Raw genomic sequence first — 26,301 nt, 5'->3', positions numbered from 1 at the left:
ATACACCTCTGTTTCTTGTTAAGGAGGCAGCACCCTCTGCAGGGTGGAGAATGTTTCAGGATTCACAGGCAGTAAACAAAGCAACACCTACAGTACCAGATCCACACACTCTGGTAAATGACCCAGATGCAGCCAACACATATTTTACTGCCTGGGACATCAGAGATGCATTCTTTCTGTTCCGGTTCACACAGACAGTCAGTTCTGGTTTGCATTCACCTCCAAAGGAAAGAGATGCACATTAACACGCCTTCCTCAAGGTTATTGTGAAAGCCCAATAATGTTCTCTCAAATCATGTCTGCAAACTTGGCAAAAATTTCCACCTCCAGGACATGATGTGTCCTCTCAGCCTCGCCCGCAGAGCAGGCTTGCATGGAAGACTCTCTGGATCTGTTAAAGTTCCTTCCAGAACAGGGACACAAACTGCAGTTATGCAGAGAGACAGCCAAATATCTCAGATACTGCATGTCCAGAGAAGGGCGACAACTCAATGAGGAAAGAAAAACAGCAATCTTACAGCCCCCAAAAGCTCAGGCTAAACGCTAAATGATGTCATTTCTAACTATGCCGTAGTTACAGCTTCACCGTCAGCCCTCATCTGTGACACCCCCACACAGACTCCATGCAAAGGACCCCAGAGGCAGAACAGGCTTTTGTAAAAATCAAACAGCTCCCAATGAGTTCTTCTATTTTGGGCCGGTCCGATTATTCCAAGACCTTTGAACAAACTGCAGATTGTAGAGAGGGGTTCATGACGTCAGTTTTAACGCAGAAACATGGAGCAAAAACAGGCTGATAGATTTGACTCAACCAAGCTAGATTGTGTTGCCAGAGCACTACCAGCGTGTGTGCAGGTTGGGTTAGGGGTTAGGGGTTAGGGCAGCAGCCTCCTTAGCCTCGGCTCCAGTAATATGGTTTCACCCACTCACACTGAAAGTTCCCCACGATCTCTCATTTGTCTCCATCCGGGCATTCCTCATGTAGGACTGTTTTGTTGTCTCAACCACCCTTAACAACTGAGAGATGTACAAGCTTAAATCCTTCTCCTCTGCTTCCCACCCCAGCTGAAGGCCCGCCACATACCTGCCTGCAGTTCATAAACACAAAGGTTTTACCGAGGCCAGATTCAACCGATGCTCCGTTTAAAGAAGCTGACATGTTTGTAGAAAGAATCCAATCTGTGTAGAACCTCAATAAAACAAGAATGTGATGATATGAAATTCTCTGTTAGAGGAGGAAGAAACCAACGCACACCAGAAGTTTCGAGGTGCAGGTAGCGGGTACTAGTTCACTTCAAAAGGGAAGATACCACACACTCTGGTCCATCATGCTGGATTTTATTACACAAACAACGTTTCGGCCAGTGTGGCCTTTCTCAAGTTTTTACACAGCAAAGTGAAGACACCCCTTATAAATTGTCCTCTAGTTTGTGATTGGCTGACAACAATCAGTTAATTAGTCCCATGACACCTGCCAATCAAGGTGGAGTCTCGTCACACATTAATCAATCACATTATGTTTACATTGGCAAATAGTGTCAAAAGGACAGGTAACAGATTTAGACAATTAATAAGTATTGAAAGAAAAAAGAAAAACATAAACATAATAATACACCAGCCCCTGTGAGTGCAAAAGATCCAAATACCAAGTGGTTTATATACAATATAGTCCCATGATGGGAAGACAAAATAAAGACAATACTTGCAATGTTTAAATCAGGCCACTAGGGGCCGTCATGAAAAGCATTGTATCACCCTGTCAACCCATCAAAAGAGTCCTGCAGAGTAACGATGAGTCTAGTTAGAGAAAACATCTTTTGATGGGTTGACAGGGTGATACAATGCTTTTCATGACGGCCCCTAGTGGCCTGATTTAAACATTGCAAGTATTGTCTTTATTTTGTCTTCCCATCATGGGACTATATTGTATATAAACCACTTGGTATTTGGATCTTTTGCACTCACAGGGGCTGGTGTATTATTATGTTTATGTTTTTCTTTTTTCTTTCAATACTTATTAATTGTCTAAATCTGTTACCTGTCCTTTTGACACTATTTGCCAATGTAAACATAATGTGATTGATTAATGTGTGACGAGACTCCACCTTGATTGGCAGGTGTCATGGGACTAATTAACTGATTGTTGTCAGCCAATCACAAACTAGAGGACAATTTATAAGGGGTGTCTTCACTTTGCTGTGTAAAAACTTGAGAAAGGCCACACTGGCCGAAACGTTGTTTGTGTAATAAAATCCAGCATGATGGACCAGAGTGTATGAAATTCTCTGTAACAAATATTTTTCTAACCACAACACAAAGAATGTATCAAACACTGAACATTATATATTTCATTTCTTCATGAAAGATATTAGCTCAACTTGAATTTAATGGCAAAAAACTAGGGACAGGTCCATGTTTCCCACTGTGTAGCGTCCCCTCTTCTTTAACAACATCTGGAAACATCTGGACCTGAGGAGACCAGCTGCTGGACCTCTGGGAGAGCAATGTTGTCCCATTCCTGTCTGATAGAGGATTGTAGCTGCTCAGTAGTCCTGGTTCTGCTTAGTTGTATTGTAAATGTTTTCAGCTGGTGAAACATCTGGACTGCAGCAGCTCAGTCCAGCAGCTGGACTCTTGCACTATGAAGCCGTGCTGCTGGAACAGATGCAGGATGTGGTTTAACTCTGTCCTGCTGAAACATGCAAGGCCTTCCCTGAAGAAGGAGCAGATGTTGCTCTAAAAGCTGTTTCTACCTCTCAGCATTGATGGAGCCTTTCCAGATGTGCAAGCTAACAGTTCCATAGTTCCACGAATGCAAAGCCACACCATTAGAGATGCAGGCCTTTGAACTGGAGCTGAAAACAAGCCAGTTGGTTCCTCTCCTCTTTAATCTGGAGGGTGCAACGTTCATTATTTCCACAAGAATCTTTCAGATTTCAATCGTCTGACCACAGAACAGTTTCCCACTCTGTCTCAGTCCATCTTAAATGAGCTTTGGTTTGTGGATCATGTTCACATGTGGCTTCTTCTCTGCCTGATGGAGCTCTAACCTGCATCTGTGGGTGTTACGCTGAGCTGTGTTCAGACAGTGATTCCTGGAAGTGTTCCTGAGCCCTGCAGGGGTTTCCAGGACAGAATCAGGTGTGTTTTTAATGCAGAGCTGCCTGAGAGCTGCCTGAGAGCTGCCTGAGGGCCCCACACATCCAGCGCCCTGACTTTCTGCCATGTCCCCTGCTCACAGAGATGTCTCCAGATGATCTGAATCTGTTCATGATGTTATGCTCTATAGATGATGGAATATTTCAAGTCTTTTTTCTGAAATTGCTCCAGATTAAACAGAAAACAGTTTTATGGAGATTGTTGAATCTCTGTCCATCTTTACTTCTGAGCCTCTGCCTCTCTAAGGTGCTCTCTTTATGCCCAGCCTTTTGTTGTCCTTTTCCATCTTTCAAAGTGTTCCTGTGTTCAAACTCAATATGACTTCATATTTTTCATGAAATAGTAAAATGTCACACTTTCAACATCAAATATGTTTTTATGATTAACTGTGAATAAAATATTGTTGAAGGAATTTGCAAATCAACGCATTCTGTTTTAATGAACATTTAACACCCAAGCTATTTCCAATTGGGATTGTAGAAAAAGGAGGTTTTTTTAGCTGGTTTTCTCAGCTCACCACAGCACACTTCTGTTATGTAGACCAGGCATGTACAGTAGTTGTGTGAATATTGTGAGTCTATGAAGACCTTTTACAGTATATCACACTGTATCCACTGTCTATAGTGACAAACTGTGAAAGACAATTATCGTGTGGGCAGCTTGAGCTGAATGCAACAGTGAGTGATGTGTGAATGACAGAATGCAACAGTGCTTTAACAGACTGATGAAGACATGAATCCTACAGATCTCATGTCTGATAGAGCGCCTTACACAGGAGATGCAGGACAGCAGGTGAAGAAGGAGAAGATGAAGTGAAAGGAGGAGGCTGAGCAGGGAATACAGTTGAAAATTGTTGTTTTGCTTCGGAAGATTCCAAACTGAATGAAGTGACCCAGAAGTATTTAAGTAGCAGCCATAATGAGAGCTGTAAGAAAAGCAGCTTCTGTGCTTCCTCCATCATCTCCTTTAGGAGAGGAAACACTGGACCATCTTTCATGAAAGAAAGAAGATGGTTCTGTCTCATAACTCCTGACAACCCAAACTTTCATTGTAACACACAGTATTACCATGTAGTCGTACAGCCTCTGATTTATGAGAATAAATCTGGGTACGGAGGGGAAGTGGTAGCCACCTGGGACAACAGTTTGGTTCACTTTTCAGCCTTTTACTTTCCTTTCTAAATAAGCAACCTTACTAATATGACACATGTGATGGAGCCTCTGTGTAACAGCAGTATAGGATTTGTATGAGATGAGGCATTTAAAACCCTTTTATAGAACATAAGAATAGAGACAGCTGGTAAAGGACAGAGGTGAGCCTGTCCCTCCTACCAATGTCAGAGGTGAGGCTCTGCTCCTCCAGCTCTGAATGGGTGCTGTGCTCATTCTGGGCAGGGTCAGAGATAGGTGGGTGGTAGATGTCTGCAATCATCCTGGACATTAGCTGCTGACTCACCCTAAATAAAAAACACAAAGAGCAGAGTACAGCAAAGCCACAATGAGCTTTCAGCATCATGGGGATTCAGTTCTGTCCCCTTCAGACTGGTTTCTCACCATTCCACCAGCCGGTTCTCCAGAACGTCCTGCTGCGGGTTGGTGCCCAGGACTGGAGTCTCCTGTGCAGGGTGGGAAGAGAGGGCTTCAGACGGGAAGGCTGGACCATGGTACAGGACTGGAGTAGGAGATGGATGCCCATTCAACACCAGTGCTCCATTCCCCAGCTCATTCTCCTGCTCCTGAAGGGAGTTCAGATGAGAGGATGGTTACCATTTCTCACAGCATTTCAAACTGTTTCGTCTCTGATTAGGACCAGTTATCCTGAATTATCCCACCTCACCGAGATTCATTCATGCACGTGTTTGGGTTTACATTACCTGACATACAGCTTCTGAGAAGAAATTTACATATAGAAGGTGTCTATCAGAGGATGCTGTAACCAGATTTAAAGAATTAATTCCATCATCCTTTTCTTCACTGCCATGTGCAGATATGACAGAGGACGACTACCTAAACTTTACTCCAGCAGCACTTGACTCTCTTGTTGACAGCACTATAGTTTCAATGCGTACAGGACTGGACAATGTTGCCCCTCTGAAAAGGAAGGTAATCAGTCAGAAGAGGTTGGCTCCTTGGTATAATTCACAGCTGCGTGCTTTAAAGCAGACTGCAAGAAAGCTGGAGAGACAGTGGTGTTCCTCTAATTTAGAAGAGTCTCAGTTAGTCTGGAAAGATAGTTTAATAACGTATAAGAAAGCCCTTCGTAAAGCTAGAACTGCTTATTATTCTTCATTGATAGAAGAGAATAAGAATAATCCCAGGTTTCTTTTCAGCGCTGTAGCCAGTCTGACTAAGAGTCCGAGCTCTGCTGAGCCAGTTATTCCTTTAACTCTCAGCAGTGATGATTTCATGAGCTTCTTTATCAATAAAATTGTTTCTATCAGAGAGAAGATTGATGGAGTCCTTCCCACTATTATCAGTGATGTATCATCAAGTACAGCAGCTTTAGAAGTATCTTTAGAACCTGATTTGTATTTAGACGGCTTCTGTCCAGTTGATCTCTCTGAACTAACAACAGCAATAGTCTCTTCTAAACCATCAACTTGTGTTTTAGACCCAATCCCAACCAGACTGTTCAAGGAGGTTTTCCCATTAATTGACACTTCCATATTGGATTTGATCAATCTGTCTTTGTTGACAGGATATGTACCTCAGACTTTTAAGGTTGCTGTAATTAAACCTTTACTTAAAAAACCTACTCTTGTTTCAGAAGTGTTGGCTCATTATAGACCTATATCCAATCTCCCTTTTATGTCTAAAGTTCTTGAAAAAATAGTTGCAGCTCAGCTTTGTGATCATTTACACAGAAATAATCTGTTTGAAGAGTTTCAGTCAGGATTCAGAGTGCATCATAGCACAGAAACTACACTGCTGAAAGTTACCAATGATGAAAGTTTGTATTCAGAGGCAGCGGTGCTAACCACCACAACACTGTAATATTTTTAAATGAAAAAAGGGTTTAAAAAGAAAGACTAAACATTTTCACAACTAAATTTTCAATTAAATGGCTCCACTTCCCAACAAAAGGAAGGACAGTTTACAGAGAAACATACAGCAGCATTCCCTGTGGTAGAAGGTGGTGATAATGGAGAGAAAAAAAAAGCCTTTTTAAAAGGACGATGCTTCTGACAGTGCTCGGTACGGATAGAGGACATGAAGGGGAGACGGACAGACAGACAAGAGCAAGCCATAAACACTAAAAGGTTTGTCCAGCTGGAAGCCAGAGCTCAGACACATGCAGCTCTGAAGCTACAGATACCTGCAGGGAGAGAAAACGCACAAGCAGAAGTAAGTGACCTGCAGTAAGTAATGGAAAGGAACAGATGGGAGCAGAGGGGAGCTGCTCAGTGCATCTCAGGAGCTCCTCCAGAACCCGGGCCTACAGCTGGGTCTGTAACAGTAATATAGCGTCATTCATTCTAATTTCTAGTCATGCATTTTTTTTTGCAATCATGTAAATTCTAATTCATGTTGGCCTCCACTTCTAAAGTTGCTCCTGATTAAGTCTGGGTTTGTTGGTGGGTGATCAAGCCTTCCTCTCTTTCAGTGCTGTTGGCTTCGTGTCCAGCAGGAGGAGCTGCAGACCCAACGCAGAGGGGGAACAAGTTGGTTACCTGCATGATGTCAGGGACATACAGGGAGTCAGTCCCAGGGTAAATGCTCTCTTCTTCATCCTCCTTATCTTCCTTGCAGTCCCTCTCCAAGATGACCAAAATGGGTGATGGAGCAGATGGAGCTTTGTTTGCATCCAGCTGATTCTGTAGGCAGAAGAACTCCCGTCAGAGCTACCAGGTCTGGCATTCTGTCCAAATAAGGGATGCGACTAAAACGGCTGTTATAATTCATGTGTCTTAATCATTTTCTCCATTGAGTTTAGTTTATAAAATATCTAAATACAGAAAATATTCTATAATCCACTTCTAAGTCCTAAAAACAATTGGATGTTTTCATCTTGAGCCCACAGTGGCACATTCAACTGTCAGAGGAACAGGATGGAGACTGGGACTGAGAAAATGAGAGCAATTAATCATGTTTAACTAACACCAGAACTGGATAAATAAAGTAGATAAACCACTTTTCATCTGAACAGGAAATCATACAACAGAAAAACAACCAATAATAAAACTGTGTCCAGATGAGTTTCTGGGAAAATGATAAAAAATCATGAGTCTTTGATGAAAAAGGAGGATTTTTGATTTAGAACAAGTTTACTTCAACTTGTACAACACAACCAAAGCCATTCAGAGGGCTCTGAATGTTTCCTGCAGAGATGGTGATGTCATCTTCGCATGCTTAGTCACAGTGGCCCTCATTTATCAAGCCGTCGTAGAAAGCATCGTAGATATGAGCGGAGAACTCGTCGTACGCAGAGGCTCAAGTGAGATTTACAGAACATGCGTACCACACCAATCCCATCGTAAGACCGAGCGGCTGTTGATAAATCCGGCGGCTGAAATCCATCGTAATGATCCCAACCACGCCTTCTACAAAAAGGGGCTGAGAGGCCGCACCTCTAGAATTTGCGACATGGATAGACGAAAGGCGGCAAAGAAACGCTGTCAACAGCGTTGACAGCTGGGAGGGCTGTCAACAGCGTTGGCGATGTAAATCGCAGACCTGACGAGGTATGTATTTTCCCCTACTGTGATGGTCAATAAAATGTGATAAACTCCAGATTAAATTAAATCTAAAATTGAGCGATGTTTTACTTTTTCTCCAGTAAGATCAGGAAGAAGTGGTTCGATATGAAATTGGCCAAAAAATAAGGTCGCAGCTCTCCGACGCATGTCACAAACGGGGGGGGGGGGGGGGGATCCAGGTTTGGATTTGAGTGCCTTGGAGGAGAGAGTGGCTGGCCTGATCGGAGCTACGTCCTCATCAGGCGTGCCAGGGAAACTTGACACTGATGCACCCATGCTAGAGCTCGAGAATGGTAAGAATAACTGCACACCCAAGACGTTTAAATAAAACAGTTGCTTTAATATTCAACACAAATGAGGTTCCTAATCAAACTAATATTTTTCATTCACAGATGAATCCGAAGTGGCATCCGGGCAACCTGACCCGCGCAACGAATACGCGGCCCGTCAACATCCGAAGCCCCTGCCCCTGCCCCTGCCTCTGCCTCTGCCCCCCCGGTCTGCAGCGTCACACCGGCCAGCCGTGTTGACCACAGGGGTCCTAGAAAGACAAACAGAGATCGTGAAGTGGATGATGGCTTTAACACACACCATGCAATCTATCGACAGTACATTGAAAGACATAAATGAAACACTGAAGTCACAGAATAAATGCTGAAAGAAATCGTTGTTCTCCTTTCTTTTTTCCTTGAATAACAGAATGCTTACCAAAAGTCAGAATCGCTGAATAAGTTCCTCTCTCCTCCTGAGCGCTCTTGGCTGTGCAGGCTGGTGGTAGGGATCTCTGGGTGCGGGGTCCTCTGGATGTACATCTGGAAATGGCACTCCATTTTTTTGGGCAATGTTATGGAGATCCCCGCATGCAATAATAATGTTGCATACCTTTTCGGGCGGATAGGGTTCCCCCCGCAGCCGAGAGACAGATCCAGCTTTAGGAGCCCTATACACCTCTCCACAGTGGCACGCGTGCGCGAATGCGCAGTGGTAAAGCGCCTCTCCTGTTCGGTGTGAGGGTGCACGGTTGAATAATGGGCCATCACTCTTCCAATTACGGAGTTGTACTTGTTTAATTTATTTAATTTGCGTTTATGTTTATATTTATGTTGAAGTCAAATAAAACATGGGCCTTCTTTAAAGTGATAAGTCTGTAATTTTAACCTAGAGATTTGTTGCGACTCCTGAGCACGCACTAGTGACGCTGCTGTATTGCAGTCACCGCAAGTCAAAATGGAAAAGTGCGTACACGGCCTCAGACCTGTCGTGGCGATTTCATCTTTCCTGCGTTCACGATGGATTTGATAAATGCCAACCTTTGCGCAGAAAAGAACGTACACACGACCTACGCACGTTTTTCGTCTTACGCAAGTTTGATAAATGAGGGCCAGTGTGTGGTCACAGAGTGTGGGACTGGGATGGGCTGGCTCTGGCCTTCTGTGTGAGATATCCGCTGTCTGGGGCTCAGAAAGAAGTGGAAGGGCTCAGGTTTACTGTGAGCTCACATGACTGAACTGGGAGTAGCAGCATCAACCAAGACCAAAATGTTGTTTTTCACACAAGGTAGAGCAGTCTTATTAACACAAGCCTAAACCTGTGTACTTTAAACCTGTGGAGTTTAATCCTGTGTACTTTACTCTGCAGACAGTTTAACTGAGCGCTGTGACGCTCAAAGCATTAAAGCTAAATAAATTGCTTGTTGAAGTGGTTGAGTCTGCCCTTTGATTCTGACGTTTATTCTTTCTTTGAAAGAAAGAACAAACTGAGGTTGTTTGGCTGCTAGTACAGTTAAAAGGCTTCCGAGCTCTCAGGGGAATAATAAGTGCACCAGTGGGAAAACTAACCTTTGAGTTGGTGATTCCAGCAGTTGTTATTATTAAGGTGGCTCTAAAAAAAAAGAAAAGAACTCTGAACCAAACTGCCATGTCTCTGAGCTTTGCCAAACAAAGAGTTTGAGCTCTTGAAAAGAACATTTCCCTGTGCGCTGTTTTAAGTATTTGTATGAGAGAAGTTGACTCCATCGCTCCCAAGGGGAACTGAGACAGAGAGCTTGATAGAATTGTTCGCAGGATTTGAACCCACTCCTGGGCTAGCACAGGACACACAATCTTACCTGCACATCAGTGATAAAATCCATCTGATAGAACTAACATCAAGCCGTGAAGTGAACAGAGTCACTGAAAGACAACCTGATTACAGCAGGCATGACTGCAAACTCCTCTGCCAAGCCGTGGAAAAGGAGTTTTCAGATGACCCACTGGAGTTCTCCATCTGCGGTCCGGAGCTTCCTTGTGTCCAAATCGGAACCGAGTTGGGGAATGTAGTGAACTCAAGAGTGGATTTAATGTGGAAGCTAATCTTTAGGAGGTCCCATCAACATTTTGTGTGTTAATGTTGATTCAAAGACACAGATGGGGGATTTCCACAGACACTATCCGCTGTTTACATCAACCTTTGTCCTTTGGAGATGATTTGAGGCGCTCTCTCCCACCAGGCCTGTCCCGTAACTTACTGGAAGACATTAAAACAACAGCTCGCAAAAAGCTTCCCGTGAACAAACAAAGGAACCCCTTTTATGTGAAAACAGAGGGAGAATCCAGACCAAATGTTTCTTCCCCCTTATCTGGACATGTAAATCAAAGGTGACACCCATCTGCCTTTTATCTAGCAAGAAGAGAACCAGATCTCTCACACCTCTACCAACTACTTCATTCAGATTTACTTTCAGGTGGATATTCGTAGCTGCATTTGGATGTTGCACTTTCTTCACGATCATACAAGGAATAATAATAAGGAAGAAATCCTTATTTAGGAAAATTAGTAACACAAATGTCACATGATCTCAGTAAATATATATACATGCCTGTTCTGAAAGGCCCCAGAGTCTGCAACACCATGAAGACAAATGAGCTCTCCAAACAGGTTAAATCCATCTAAACGGAAGGAACATGGCACCACAATAAACCTGCCTGAAGACGGCTGTCCAGCAAAACTCTCAGACCGGGCAAGAAGGCCATCAGTTAGAGAGGCCACAAAGAGACCAAAGGTAAGCCTTACACTCACAGAGGAGACTGATGTATCATAGGACCACTATAAGCTGTACACTCCACAGGGCAAGGCTTTACTGAACAGTGGCCCCCAAAAATAAGCATATGGAAGAAGGTCCTCTGGTCAAATGAGACAGAAACTGAACTTTTTGGTCACGCATGCCCAAGTTTTCTGGGTTTTTTGTTTTATTTCTTGTATCATTTTGCATCTGTAAGCTTGTTGGCATGTGGTATACATTTAAGTGATAGGCAGTTGCTGAGGATGTACTCCAGTGTTCCCCTCTGCAGGTAATTCTGACAAGCCCCAGGTGAACAAGATGGCAGCAGTACCAAGCGCAAATTGTTGCAGTGGCAACGAACAATGGCACTTCCGGTGGCATCCTGATCTGCCATAGATTTGCAGAGGCAGCTGCCACAGAGTGCCAGGGACTGCCAGGGACTGCCAGGGACTGCCAGGGACTGCCAGAGACTGCCAGGGGCTGCCAGAGGCTGCCAGGGGCTGCCAGAGGCTGCCAGGGGCTGCCAGGGGCTGCCAGGGACTGCCAGGGACTGCCAGGGACTGCCAGAGACTGCCAGGGACTGCCAGGGACTGCCAGAGACTGCCAGAGACTGCCAGAGGCTGCCAGGGGCTGCCAGAGGCTGCCAGAGGCTGCCAGAGGCTGCCAGAGGCTGCCAGGGACTGCCAGAGACTGCCAGGGACTGCCAGGGACTGCCAGAGACTGCCAGAGACTGCCAGAGGCTGCCAGGGGCTGCCAGGGGCTGCCAGAGGCTGCCAGGGACTGCCAGGGGCTGCCAGGGGCTGCCAGAGGCTGCCAGGGGCTGCCAGAGGCTGCCAGGGGCTGCCAGAGGCTGCCAGAGGCTGCCAGAGCAGCTGTAAAAGCCGCTGCCATAACCTGGTCACGACTGCTGCCGCTGTTTGAGGAAGCCAACCTGATCATCTGCGGGTTGTCATAGTCTAAGTACAGTTATTAGCTATAGCCTGTTACTCAAGTTATTGGTTGTTCTTTAATAAACAGCCTTAGACCCGTAATACAAAGAGACTGCAGCTCTACCCTGAGTTCCCTGCTGATGGCCGCCTTCCTCACCCCATCTCTAAGGCCAGCCATTCTCCAGCCATCCTCCAAAGAAAAACCCATTTCAGCTGCTGTCGTTTTTTCAGTCGCTACCTCCATCTCGTGAGGTGAGGGTTGGAACAAAGTGGGCCAGTAAATTGAAAGCTTTGGCCTTCCAACTCAGCTCCCTCTTCACCACAACGGACCGGAGCAGCGCCCCCATTACAGGTAACGGAGCTCCAACCAGGCTGTCCATCTCTCACTTTAATCTGACATCACTCGTGAACAAGATACCCAGATACTGAAACTGGGTTAGGGTTAGGGACTCATCCCCGACCCAGGAAAAGCATTTCACCTTTCACCTGTCATGATTTGAGCCCCCCGTCTCTCCCTGCTGAAGCCTGAAATGATCCCACATATTCACATATTCATCAGACAGCTCACCTGTTCCTCCGGTGCTGTGTTGTCCATGGTAACCGCTGTGGTTGAGAGGGGAGCAGTGAGTACTGATGCCACCTCCGGAGTTCGCTCACATTTAGAGGAAGAGTCCATCCTGGGACGACCTGCAGGACGGGACCAATTTCAATAAATCATCAACATTATTTATTCAGTTAAACCAACAGGCTGATCCTAGATCTTCTTTTATCTTTGATCCTATTTACTTTAACCTGTTAATTGATTATAATCATTATTATGAATCTTTTCTTGGAAAATAAAACATTCAATCTTATAACCCTCAAATCCAATGGATACAACTAAGTCAAAAGAACAACAAGCACACAAGCTTCAGCTTTCAGATGCACTGCTGTGCAGTCTGTGAATAGGTGGAAGGAGAGTTTCCAGCTGAAGTGGTTCTGATTCCTGACCAACTCAAAACTTTTACAGTCTCCATCAGCTTCTGAAAGTCATGGCCTCATCTCAGAGTGTGGGAGATGTTCTGGCCCTGTTGTTCTGCGTTTGGAGCAGCAGGATCAAAGCAGCTGGGAGCAGCAAAGGACATTCATTATCGTTCTCAACCTCTCTTTGTGATTGGAAAGCTCTGATCTGCTTCTGAATGAGCTGATTGATGTAGGGGTCCTAATTATCAACAGCCCCTCTTTCATCTGTAGTCAGGTGTGGACTGTGTTGTAGTCATAAACATCTTTACATATCCAACAATCTGCTGCTCTAAACTAAACCTGTGCGCATCCATCCACTTCCTGAGACGCTGCTGTATCCCTGTGTCTCGGTTTACTACAGCAAATACAACACTTCAGTAACACTGAATTACAGCATTACCCTCTATTGTATAAAGTCCCCCCATAGACGGGTTAAACATTCAAGTTCTCTGCTGATTCAGTTGATGAAAACATTAAGAAAACAAAGATATTCTTTTAAGAGAGCATTGCAGCACTCCCTGCTGCAATGCTGTTATTTTATGTAAAGCACTTTGAACTGTTTGTACATGAAATGTGCTATACAAATAAATTTGATTTGATTTGATTTGATTTGAATGAGTTGTGCATCTCAGGGTACTTAGTGTTTTTCAAAATCAGTTATTAAACTTCATGTTTGACAAATATGAAGTTATTATTCATTAATATTATATCAGTTTTATTCCCTCCTGATTATTTATTCATCATTCTACGAAGCAATTCAATTCAATTCAATTTAGTTTATTTATGTAGCACAAAATCGCAACAAATGTCACCTCAAGGCACTTCAGTGATATAGTCCAATTCATTGTAATCATAATCCAATCAAATCCAATTAACTGAATTAAAAAATAGTCCAATTCATACATACAGATCCACTTCAAAAACCATTTCCAAGCTAAGGAAACCAACAGATTGCACTGAAACATGATGTGCACTGGTGAAAGTTACCAATGATCTCCTCTTAGCCTCTGATAGCGGACTTGTGTCTGTGCTTGTCCTGTTGGATCTCAGTGCTGCATTTGATACGGTCGATCACAGTATCTTATTACAGAGACTTGAACATGTTATTGGGATTAAAGGAACTGCATTAGGCTGGTTTAAGTCATATTTATCTGATAGATTTCAGTTTGTTCTTGTAAATGAAGAATCTTCCTCACACACCAGAGTAAGTCATGGAGTTCCTCAGGGTTCTGTGCTTGGACCGATTCTTTTCACTTTATACATGCTTCCATTAGGTAACATTATTAGACAGCATGGCATAAATTTCCATTGCTATGCTGATGATACTCAGCTGTACTTATCTATAAAACCAGATGAACCCAATAGGTTGGTCAGACTACAAGCATGTCTTAAAGACATAAAGACCTGGATGACTCAGAACTGTCTGCTGCTAAATTCAGACAAAACTGAAGTCGTTATCTTTGGACCTGAGCGTTTCAGGGAGAAATTGTCTAGCCATATAGTTACTCTAGATGGTATTTCCTTGGCTTCTAGTACTACAGTGAGCAACCTTGGAGTTATTTTTTACCAGAATTTATCATTTGACTCACATATAAAACAGATTTCTAGGACCACCTTCTTTCATCTTCGTAATATTGTTAAAATCAGGAACATCTTGTCTCAGAGTGATGCAGAAAAACTAGTCCATGCATTTGTTACTTCAAGATTGGACTACTGTAATTCTTTATTATTGGGCTGTCCCACATATTCTCTGAAAAGCCTTCAGCTGATCCAAAATGCTGCAGCCAGAGTTCTGATGAGATCTAACAGAATCTAACATCTTAAACGGATGTTTTGTTTCTGCGCACGACTTCCTGTTCCGTACGATCTGCTCTGTGCTCCGACATCCGGCAGCAATAGAAGCTCTAAATCTGCTGCGGAGGCTCCGGAGCCGGTGGAAGCACAGTCATTGATTAGAATTTAAACGTATCAGCTCCGCTGCCGTGCTGGAGCACAGACACAGCACACACACGCATCTGCTGGAATTTAGGGGTTAACTCGATTCCACCAGACATAACTTTCCAGTTTGCATGCATTTCCATTAGTTTGATAAAATGTAATGGAAATGAGTTCAACTCTCGTTTCTTATTACAAATGCACTGTTTTTCAAAATTGCAAGTTATGAATGCTTATTCAGTGAGACAAAAAGAAATGTTGTGAAAAAGTGCATCAATCTACATAAATCAAAGACCCATCAATAATCGTTTTATAATCGAATCGTGAGGTGCCCAAAGATTCCCAAACCTAAGTCCATTTACCATTTATGTGTTTAAATCTCAAAGAAAAAGAGAAACCCTCACCTTCTCCCCTTTTCATCTACTTTTGTGGCTTTTGCATATGCAGTTTGAGCATAGGAGGTGGACCTGAATGTATTCCGAATGCACCTACATGCCGGGCCGTTGAAAGCAGTAAATGGGCACAAAATCTTATTTTAAGGATAGCACGATGGTGTCAGTCAGAAATAAGGAAGGCATGTCTGCAGTCAAGAGTAGAGGGTTATACAGTACTCAGTCAGGTTACCCTGTTTGAAACAAGGAATATGCAAAGAAAAGCAGGATGAAGTCACCAGACATCATTGACCTACTTCAGCGCTGAGGACAACATGCCCTTTAGATCTCAAGTGTGACAGAGTTTAAGAAGCTGATGAGAACACTTGGAGGAGAGGTAAAGCAAGTCCTGTGTTCCTGCTGGAGCCAGACTGTACGATCAGCTGTGCTCCCAGGAGATCACCCCCCCACTTCCACCCATTCACTGATCACTTTAAGCACAGATATACATTATTCCATTTATACACATACAGTTCATCTACATACCATTATATTCAGCTATATTATTGTCCATACATACTCTTTACTCATTTCAATTGTTAATATTCCTTGTGTATATTGTAGTGCTCTTATTTCTATTCTGACCACTCCTTCCTCTCAGCTCCACTTCTACATGTTTGTCAGCTGATTTATATTCGATTTCTTATCATCATCTATAAAAATAGCTTGAATCTCTCTTGATTCCTGTTTGATTTCGCTGCTGTAACAATGTCAATTTGCCTGCTGTGCGACTAATAAAGGTTGATCTTATCTTAAGCTGCGTTTCTAACGTATCTGGCTTGTTGCCTACATACTATCCTTTCTCTGTATATACTAAATATACAGAGAAAGGTGTATTTTTGCTGATACAAGGCTCAAACCGCAGCTGAGATATGTGTCTAATGCAGCCAAAATGGAGGGTATCCTCTGCCACACACACACAACTCTTACACACAATTCTTATCAAACTATCATTTTGCATAGGGTATGTTACACATTGTGACTGCTGGGATAGGCTCCAGCCCCCCCGCGGCCCGACCGATGGATTCAGCGGCATAGATAATGGATGGATGTTACACATTGTTCAAAAATAATCTCTCTTGTTATGATGTTGCCTAGCAATTATTCACACGTCTCAGGAACATTGTAGAATGACTGAGAGTTCTGCACTTATTCAAAAGTAAAATGAATACTGAATCAAATATTTTGTGTTAATGGGTTTTAGATCTCGCCTCTCGCCCATTGACTGCTGGGATAGGCTCCAGCCCCCCCGCGACCCGACCGACGGATTCAGCGGTATAGATAATGGATGGATGGGTTTTAGATGTTAACTGGTTTACCGACCCAGTGGGATTGCCATAGCAACAGGGGAGCTGTCTGCTAAGGTCATGGTGTGGTGAGCGGGGTCATGTGGGGTTCGGTGAGAGGAGCTGAACACATGGTGATGCTGAGGATGTCCAGGTGACAAGCTGGGGGGAGGAGTCAAACTGGTCTGAGTCTTACAGGACTTCAGCCTCACTCCTGCAAGGAAAGAAGGCGAGACAGATGAAAGGCCCGTCTGAGAGTGGGAATTCATCCACAGCTGAACATCTGTAGACTAAATGTGACTCCTGACCTCTGATGCTCTCCACCAGGCGGGGGCAGGGCTTCCTGCTGAGCGGCGATGCAGGTGAGTTGAAGTGAAGGTATGGGCTCTTCTTCAGGGTTCGCCTCAGACCTTCATACGGGACTTTACCATACATACGATTCAGGTAAGACTGTCTATCCACCTGCACCTGCTGGCTGTTGGTCAGTTTACCTGTGCCTCTATCAGACTCCGCCTCCTGCAGGTGAACACAAACAGCACCAACGTCAGAGTAATCACCTGCATGTTCCTGACCAGTCAAATCCATCACTGCAACTAGAATCCAGTATGACCGTTTTGTGTCCCGCTCTTTGCCCTCTGCTTCCTCTCTCTACCCCTGGCTTGGTTCCTGTTGCTCTGAGCATGCTCAGTGGCCTCCCTCTCCCTGCAGCCCTCTGCTGTGGTGTTCCAGTGTCTGCAGACCTGCAGCCGGCAGCATCTACGGAGGATTTCTCAGCCTGAGGAGGACGAGGGGGACCGTGAGTCTTAGAAGAGAAGAAAAAGCAGAACAGCTGTGATAGTTGCAGGGAAAACAGAGGCTTGTACATTTCTCTTAGAGCAGACAGTTGCAAGAGCATCAGAATTCATTACTTTCTTGAACTGAACCAAAAACATGAAGAAGAAAAAAAAAAGTGGAGAAAGCACTCGCCTGGAAGTCACTGGATAAAGTATTGATCCAGGTGTCCACTGTCTTCTTGATTTGAACTTCCTCGGTCCAGTCTCTGCAGAAGCAACAGACACATGTTAAAGTGTTTCTCTCCTCTTCCTCTGAACTGTTTCTGTGGAACATCCAGCAGTCTGATGGTTGCTATGCGCCGGCAGCAAGTCTGAAAAGCTCTGAGATGAATTTTTAATGATTTCTTATTGTTTCGCTATTTGTAGTTTTTTTTATCTGTTTTTTGTTTTTATGTGCTATGAGTATAGCAGTGCACAATAGAGAAGAACTGTTGGCCCTGTCAAGAACTGGACACGGAAAGAAACATATTCCGACCGAGCTTAAAAAGCTGTAGCTACCGTGGATGCAGAGCTGGAGTGAAACTAAAGGCAAAGAGGCACAACAGGAGGTGGAGGTACAAGCCTTTTCTGCCCTCGGTGATTATGGGAAACGCTAACTCACTGCCTAACAAGTGTGATGAGTTAGAGGCGCTTGTGCGGAACCAACGGCTGTATAAGGAGAGCAGTTTGATCTGTCTGTCTGAGTCCTGGCTGAACAACAACACACCAGACTCATGTGGACATACCCGGCTTCACAGCCGTACGAGCGGATCGAGACCTGAGTACGAGCGGCGGTAAGCGGAAAGGCGGGGGTGTTATACTGTTCTTTAATCAGAGATGGGTAAACCCCCGCTATGTGACTGTTAAGGAGAGGGTTTGTTGTCCAGACATCGAACTGCTGTCAGTTGGTTTCCGTGCGTTCTATGCACCCAGAGAGTTCCCATACACAGTCGTCATTGTTGTTTACATTCCACCGAGGGCGGCACCTACAACGGCGTCCCTGGAATGAGGGATAAAATGCACGTGGCCAAGTCTTAAAAAGAGCCCCACTCTTAAAAGTCTTGGGCACAGCAGGGAAACAGAGGGCCTGTAGGTGGTGAGGGGGAACATTTTGTTGGTTATTCCCAGTCGACCTTGTGCTTAAATCCAGATATTCCAAATTAATGAAAAGATCTACCGTACATTTAAAAAATAATCAGTTTGAGGAGAGCGACAAGCTGGAGTGAAGTTAGCTGGTTTCACATAGCTTAGTTCTTAGTTTTCCTCAAGTAAATTATGAAAAATGTGTCTTGACAGTGTATATGTTCTCAAAATCTTTCACTGAAATTCCAAAAAAATCAAATATCTCTCTTTTCCACCTCTTGGTCTCCTCCTCCTGTGCTTCCTCCTGGCAGCAGCTATCACAACCAGGTCAAATGAAAAATGCAAGATATGACTTTTGGTAGTAAATAATGGCACAATCAGCAGTGAATTGTGCACTACAAAACTGAGTAAAATACTCTTTTTGATTCATCTAAATAAATTTTGCATTGTGGAGGGAAACCTCCCATAAATAAATCGGTCAGGAAACTAAGACAATATGACAGAGCACAGAATACATGCAGAAAAGAGCATTTAGGCAAAGAAATAAGAACAGATGGCCCTTTTCTAGGCCACATCCAGGCAAGCGAAGTAAAAATAAATGTGTAAGTTAACATCACCAAGCATTAGCTTTACCAAAGTCTACCATTAGCAATAGCTACCTGTTTGCAGCTAGGGCCTCCAGCTGGCAATGTAGGATCTCTCCAGTCTTGGCTTTCAGAAGTGCCTCCAGGTTTTCCTCCAGAACTTTCTTCTGTCTCTGAGCCTGCCGGAGAACCTGACCAGCCTCCTCAAGCAATGATGGGCCCACAGATCTTTTATGAACCAATGCAGATTGGGACTGGGTTTCATGGATATGATTTCCTTGAGACTGGATTTGATGGAACAGGCTGTGAGGAGATGGGAAAGAGTTTTGTTGGGATTTTGTCTGACTGGATTGCAGATTTTGGGACTGGGACTGGTTTTGGTTGGACTGTAGGTGTTGGGACCTGTTCATGTGAGACTCCCTGTGTTGGTCCTGAAAAGGTTGAAATGGGAAATGGTTGTTTTGAGAATAGTTTTTTGGGGGCTGGTAGTGGAGAGGGTAGGATTGTTGGAAGGAGTTTTGATGGGTTTGAAATTGGTCTTGTTGGGATTTTTGTTGCTGGAGTTGAGGCTGGTGTTGTTGGGCCTGGTGGGGGTCTGGTGCAGGCCTGGAGAATGGTGGCGAGTCTTCTGGCTGCTGGATGATAGAATGTTGTTCATACTTTAAAGTGAAAAAAGAAACAAATCTAAAAAGTCTCAGTACAGATGCCAGGTCTCTGTGACTTTGTTGTCCAGTTATTACCCTCCAAGGTCAATATTTTTCTGAAATATTTTTCTGAAATTTTGAACCTTTTAAATCGATTGTCTGAGGGTTCCAGCCATCTACGTGACACAGTTTTATGGCACACTTACTGTCAGCAGCATCTTCATGTCAGTGTTCAGACGCCCCATCTTCTTCAGCATCTCATTGGCTCTTCTCACTGCCTCCTGACTGTGACAGGCCACAGACGGCGGGTAAGAATTTTCAGTCACGCACTTATTCTGGAGATACCAGCAGTCCCTGAAACAGGAAGACACGCAGACCAGAAGTTGATGAAGAGCTTATGGCACAATTACAACAAAAGTACGAAGAATGTAAACAAGCCGGTGCTTTTTCAAAGAGCTGAAACAGTTATTTCAGCCCTGGGTAGAGTATGGTGCGGTTGTTGTGTCAGTTCTGTACCCAACTGGCGAGGGAGAAGGCAATCTACTGTTATGTCTTCCCCGAAATGTGTACATTTTTAATGGGACTGATTGGGACTGCTGACCAATTCAATTCAGTTCACTTCAGTTTATTTATATAGCACCAAATCACAACCAATGTTATCTCAAGAACCTTTAAAGATACAGTCCAAAGGTACAGTCCAATTCAAACCAATTACAATCTGATTCATTGTAATCCAATCATAATTCAATCTAATCACATTCATTGGGTTGGCCCTAGCTACACAAATGTGTGTAAAACGACACCCGAACACACTCGCATCATTCATTTTCTTTTGTAAAATATTTAGTTAGAGCCACAAATATTTTATTCCACATTCCTTTTGTTTGAAATTATTTATTAACCTTACAATGTTGTTTTATGGCGTGCACACATAGCAACACTGAAAGGTTATGACTACATTTGTTCCGTTGTTGATTTTAGTTAGTTTGTTTGAGTTACCATGATGGGGTGTTGCTTCCTGGAGCAGCTAAATGTGTGGTGCAATCTGTTGAAGCTGGAGGCAAGCTCATCAGGCCATGCCATGTGCAACTGGACTTTAAGTTGAGTTAGTTTGTGTCTTGTGTTTAGTTATTGGCATTCATTTTCTTTTCCCCTTTGTGTGTTATTGGGTTTGGCCAAGCCAGATTCCCTAATGTGTCATTGTCTTAGGTCAGTTTTGTTCAGTTAAGTTTGTTGAAGTGACTGGTTGGTTAAACACTTAAGTTACCTTCTTTTCAGTATGCTTATATTTAATCAAGATAACAATCATAGATCATAGATATCACAAGATAACAAGTTGCTAATTAATTGAAACTTGGATTTGTGTTATCCAAAAATGTGTAAATGGATGGCGAACAGCACAGATGGTGTTAGGGGCCTACTCCAAGCTGACATCAGCACACCTCTGAAGCATCTTGTATTTCCAGTACGTGCGCTACGTCAGTTATTGTCAGACTGTCTTTTCATTCACACATTCTCATTCTTGCTGAAATGAAATTGCATCAGTAAGTGAGACAGATTAAACTAATTGGCTGTTCAGTGTAGCTAATACAGCTAACTTTAATACATCCCAGACAGTCTTCATTCATCGTCATCTTCTTTTTTCTCCAAAACAAACACCTACACAACAGTGTGGTCATGTGGAGTGAAGAAACTGAAGAGAGACCAGGTCGGAGGGTCTCAGTTTGGCCTTTTAAAACCCTGACACAGACTCAGTCCAAGCACAACCCCAGTTAAAAAAAGAAGTGCCACTCAAATAAAAACAGAACGCAATCAGTTGGTTAGACTACAAGCGTGTGTGTGTGTGTGTGTGTGTGTGTGTGTGTGTTAGCGAGAGTCCTGGTTGAGAAATAAATGGCTACCACTATAACCCCCTGCTCAGCCATTTACCAGCTCAGGAAAGATCACAAATGTCTGTTTCTGCTGTTGCTAGGCAACACAAAAGTAGTTTCAGATGGTGCCAGTGAGCAGGAACGCTGATGGAAGATAACAAAAAGGGAGAAAGCCTTCTTTTTCTCCTCTTACTTTGTGTTGTCCTCTCACCTCCCCTCATCTGATTTCTTTCTCATCTGCCCTGAGATAAGAAAGGAGAGGGGACTCACCACCTCTTAGAAACCTACCGGGTCCATCTCATCATAGACCACTACACAATTAACAAAAGTAAGTATGCTTTCAGCTATTCTATACCCTCAACGTACACAATACTGCCAACAGTATTCCCTCGTCTGCCTTTAACCCTCATACCTGATTTAAAACACAACTTAATTTCTGAAAAGGGACATTTTTGTCCCCTTTTAAAACGACCTAAAAACATCATAATTATGTTAATATTTTTTTTCCGCTTTTTTATTCGTAGATCTTTTCTTCCACTTCAGTTCTGATCATAACTACCAAGTTTTCAATTATTTTCAAAAATTTAACCCTTTAAATACTGGTTTATATGACGTAAACGCCAATTTCTGTAAAAAAAAAACTCACAAAAACTGCTGTATTTTCAATATATAGAATGCAAAGTGGAATTGTTGAGGGGGGATAATTATGGTCTGGGATAAGTCAATGATCAGCAACAACATTGATTTTTAGGGATTTTTAATTTTTTTGCTATGTCTGATTTAAAAAAAAACTCCTTAATTTCTGAAAAGGGACATTTTTGTCCCCTTCTAAAATGATTCCCAAAATACCATATGTTAATATTTTTTTTCACTTTTTTTTTCATAAATCTTTTATTCCACTTCAGTTCTGATCATAACTACCAAGGTTTCAATTATTTTCAAAAAAATTAACCCTTTAGATGCCAATTTGAACTTTTTAGCCCAAATTTGAAGCCTTTAGGTGCCAGTATTTTCAAAATATGGAATGCAGTTATTGAGTAGGGATAATTAGGGTCTGGAATATGTCAATGATGAGCAACAACATTTATTTTTAGGGATTTTAAATTTTTTTGTTATGCCTGATTTTAAAAAAAAATCCTTAATTTCTGAAAAGGGCCATTTTTGTCCCCTTCTAAAATGATTCCCAAAATACCATATGTTAATATTTTTTTTCACTTTTTATTTCAGAAATCTTTTCTTCCACTTCAGTTCTGATCATAACCACCAAGTTTTCAATTATTTTCAAAAAATTAACCCTTTAAATACTAGTGTATGAGGTAAACACCAATTTCTGTTAAAAAACACACACAAAAACTGCTGTATTTTCAATATATCCAATGCAAAGTTAAATATTCTATGGGGGATTATTAGGTCTGGGATATGTCATTGATGAGCTACAACATCAGTTTTATCAGCTTTTTAGTTTTTCTGCAATAGCAGATTACAGAAACGGCTCCCATAGACATCCATTATAATGAATACAGCATTAGACTATGGCACACACACACGCAGTTCAGGATTATTTGGGGTTTTCGGTGCTCATCCTCGCTGACCACTGGGTCCCTGTGCGCTGTGCTGAGGAGGAGAACATTTTCCCCCTCTTTGGCACATATGACACTGCAGATTACAGAAAGTGTGTGTTGCAGTGAAGGCAAATGTTGAGGAGCGCACAGGTCTGTGGCTCGCCTGCAGATGGACTGGGGGAAGCTCAGGCTTATTCCTTCTAATGGTCCCAACCATGGCGAGTTTTCATTTGAGCAGATCTTCATTCCAATACTTGAAGATAGCAATTTAGCTTATTATTTTTATATTATTATTTAGCTTATTAGCCCACGACGTAGACCGATAAATTTTAACACAGCGTCTAAAGCTCGCCACTCCCAAACCCTTCATCGGTAAAACGGCCGATGTACAACTGAATTTCAATTGCAGCTAGAAACTGAAACATATCATATCTTAGATGTCTTTGGAAGGCTATGAGCTGCGCACGTCACACAGGCAACCCTCACTTGGATGCCATATTTTGGGGGTTTGCTGGGGATATACTGCCGAAACGCGCAGCGACCCTGAAAGGCTTTCAGCTGCTCATCGATGCAGACTTTCTGCCCGGGGTGAAGAGGCGGGCGAGTCGGCTTTCCCACTTCTCCCAGAGAGCTGCAATCGGAGCCAGTTTGCCTTGTCGCTGTCGATGGGGTCGTGTCAGCTGATCATCAAACAAGGGATTCAAATCTTGTGCGAGCCATGGTTTGCCTGAACATGGCCCATCCAGTGCATCCCACAGACTGAGGGTGCTCTCACCTCGTGAGTGATGCACCCCAGCGAGGATGAGCAGCAGAGGAAGGCCTGCAGCTCTCCCTGGTCGGTGTCCCTCCGGGCCTCTGTGGTGCGTCTGCCTTCCAGGTTGGTGAATTGAATGATTAGCTTTATCAGCTCATCAGTCAAAAAAAAGATCCCAGGTGGACTTCACATCGGTTATGCGGGCGCATGCGTAGGTGGTCGGTGAGGGCGAGCACAGGGTGCAGGCAGGTATCGGAGGGTGTTGGTGTGGTTGTCAGACCAGGACATCTTGCCATTTCTTGACACCCACAGAATATCCAGGCCAGCAGTCTCATCAGTTTCATCCTCCGTGCTGTTATAATCAGAGCTGCTGGAGGGAGGGTGAGTTCCCATTCTTCATCTGAGGAGTCATCAGAGGATGAATAGAGAGAGTCGCTGTGCCCTGCTCTGAGGACTTGCTCCACAGCTTGGGCAACGCTGAATTTTTGTGCCATGCCTTCCAACCTTCCTTCTTCGAGCTGAATCAGGAGAATGAGAAATGTGCACAGCTCTCGTATTCTCATGCTGGTGGAGCTGTCGTTGCCAAACGAGGGTGCTTTCATCATGTTACCTCAAAGACACCTAAATTATTTTATTATGTTACCTCAAAGAAACCCAAACTATTTCTCAGTCTGACGTCCTCATAACATCACTGGGGTCACACAGGTTTCAGTGTGTGTGTGTGCGCGCGTGTGCATGTGTGTGCGTGCGTGTGTTTGCGTGCGTGTGTTTGCCATAGTCTAATGCTGTATTCATTATAATGGATGTCTATGGAAGCCGTTTCTGTAATCCGCTATATTCCGCTATAGAATATTTCACTTTGCATTGCATATATTGAAAATACAGCAGTTTTTGTGTGTGTTTTTTAACAGAAATTGGTGTTTACCTCATATACACTGGTATTTAAAGGGTTAATTTTTTGAAAATAATTGAAAACTTGGTGGTTATGATCAGAACTGAAGTGGAATAAAAGATTTATGAAAAATAAAGTGGAAAGAATATTAATATATGATGTTTTTAGGTCGTTTTAAAAGGGGACAAAAATGTCCCTTTTCAGAAATTAAGGAGTTTTTTTTCTACACAATGAAAAATTGCATTGTATATGATGTCTGTTTGAAATTAAAAAAAAATAGTCAAAAATGCACAACTGGACCAAATATGATGAGTATCACTATTTCCAGTGTGAAATTAGAGGAGAAAGTTCACCCCAAGTGGACAAAAATGTCCCCTATCAGGGATTAGGGTTAAAGACATATGAACTTCAGTAACATCCCATCCTTCATTCAGAGGGTTTAATGTGACGTCGGCCCACCCTTTGCAGCTATAACAGCTTCAGCTCTTCTGGGCAAGCTTTCCACAAGGTTTAGGAGTGTTTATGGGAGTTTTTGACCATTCTTCAAGGTTTAGGAGTGTTTGTGGGAGTTTTTGACCATTCTTCAAGGTTTAGGAGTGTTTATGGGAGTTTTTGACCATTCTTCAAGGTTTAGGAGTGTTTATGGGAGTTTTTGACCTTTCTTCAAGGTTTAGGAGTGTTTGTGGGAGTGTTTGACCTTTCTTCAAGGTTTAGGAGTGTTTGTGGGAGTTTTTGACCATTCTTCAAGGTTTAGGAGTGTTTATGGGAGTTTTTGACCATTCTTCAAGGTTTAGGAGTGTTTATGGGAGTGTTTGGCCATTCTTCAAGGTTTAGGAGTGTTTATGGGAGTTTCTGGCCATTCTTCAAGGTTTAGGAGTGTTTGACCTTTCTTCAAGGTTTAGGAGTGTTTATGGGAGTGTTTGACCTTTCTTCAAGGTTTAGGAGTGTTTGTGGGAGTGTTTGACCTTTCTTCAAGGTTTAGGAGTGTTTATGGGAGTTTTTGACCTTTCTTCAAGGTTTAGGAGTGTTTGTGGGAGTGTTTGACCTTTCTTCAAGGTTTAGGAGTGTTTGTGGGAGTTTTTGACCATTCTTCAAGGTTTAGGAGTGTTTATGGGAGTTTTTGACCATTCTTCAAGGTTTAGGAGTGTTTATGGGAGTGTTTGGCCATTCTTCAAGGTTTAGGAGTGTTTATGGGAGTTTCTGGCCATTCTTCAAGGTTTAGGAGTGTTTGACCTTTCTTCAAGGTTTAGGAGTGTTTATGGGAGTGTTTGACCTTTCTTCAAGGTTTAGGAGTGTTTGTGGGAGTGTTTGACCTTTCTTCAAGGTTTAGGAGTGTTTATGGGAGTTTTTGACCATTCTTCAAGGTTTAGGAGTGTTTATGGGAGTTTTTGACCATTCTTCAAGGTTTAGGAGTGTTTATGGGAGTGTTTGGCCATTCTTCAAGGTTTAGGAGTGTTTATGGGAGTGTTTGACCTTTCTTCAAGGTTTAGGAGTGTTTATGGGAGTGTTTGACCTTTCTTCAAGGTTTAGGAGTGTTTATGGGAGTTTCTGACCATTCTTCAAGGTTTAGGAGTGTTTATGGGAGTGTTTGACCATTCTTCAAGGTTTAGGAGTGTTTATG

The 26,301-nt window shown here is 43.1% G+C and overlaps 1 protein-coding gene across 4 annotated transcripts in view; it reads right to left on the bottom strand.

Annotated features, from left to right (window-relative positions):
* Positions 1-26,301, bottom strand: part of kiaa0586 (KIAA0586 ortholog) — a 68,728-nt gene that overhangs the window by 16,507 nt on the left and 25,920 nt on the right. For 2 of the 4 annotated variants that reach the window (XM_075448382.1, XM_075448384.1), the window contains exons 8-17: positions 19,808-19,955; positions 19,033-19,592; positions 17,445-17,517; positions 17,089-17,253; positions 16,787-16,994; positions 16,516-16,692; positions 12,393-12,511; positions 6,830-6,973; positions 4,713-4,894; positions 4,491-4,615 (exon numbers count right to left, since the gene is read on the bottom strand). In XM_075448382.1, coding sequence (XP_075304497.1) covers positions 4,491-4,615; positions 4,713-4,894; positions 6,830-6,973; positions 12,393-12,511; positions 16,516-16,692; positions 16,787-16,994; positions 17,089-17,253; positions 17,445-17,517; positions 19,033-19,592; positions 19,808-19,955 — 1,901 coding nt within the window. The remainder of the gene's footprint in view (positions 1-4,490; positions 4,616-4,712; positions 4,895-6,829; positions 6,974-12,392; positions 12,512-16,515; positions 16,693-16,786; positions 16,995-17,088; positions 17,254-17,444; positions 17,518-19,032; positions 19,593-19,807; positions 19,956-26,301) is intronic. The other 2 variants (XM_075448385.1, XM_075448383.1) reach the window with 2 other exon arrangements.

Source organism: Odontesthes bonariensis, chromosome 17, assembly GCF_027942865.1.
Source record: "Odontesthes bonariensis isolate fOdoBon6 chromosome 17, fOdoBon6.hap1, whole genome shotgun sequence".
Taxonomy (NCBI): Eukaryota; Metazoa; Chordata; class Actinopteri; order Atheriniformes; family Atherinopsidae; genus Odontesthes; species Odontesthes bonariensis.
Note: the sequence above shows the minus strand (reverse complement) of the source record. Positions and strands in the feature narration are given on the sequence as shown.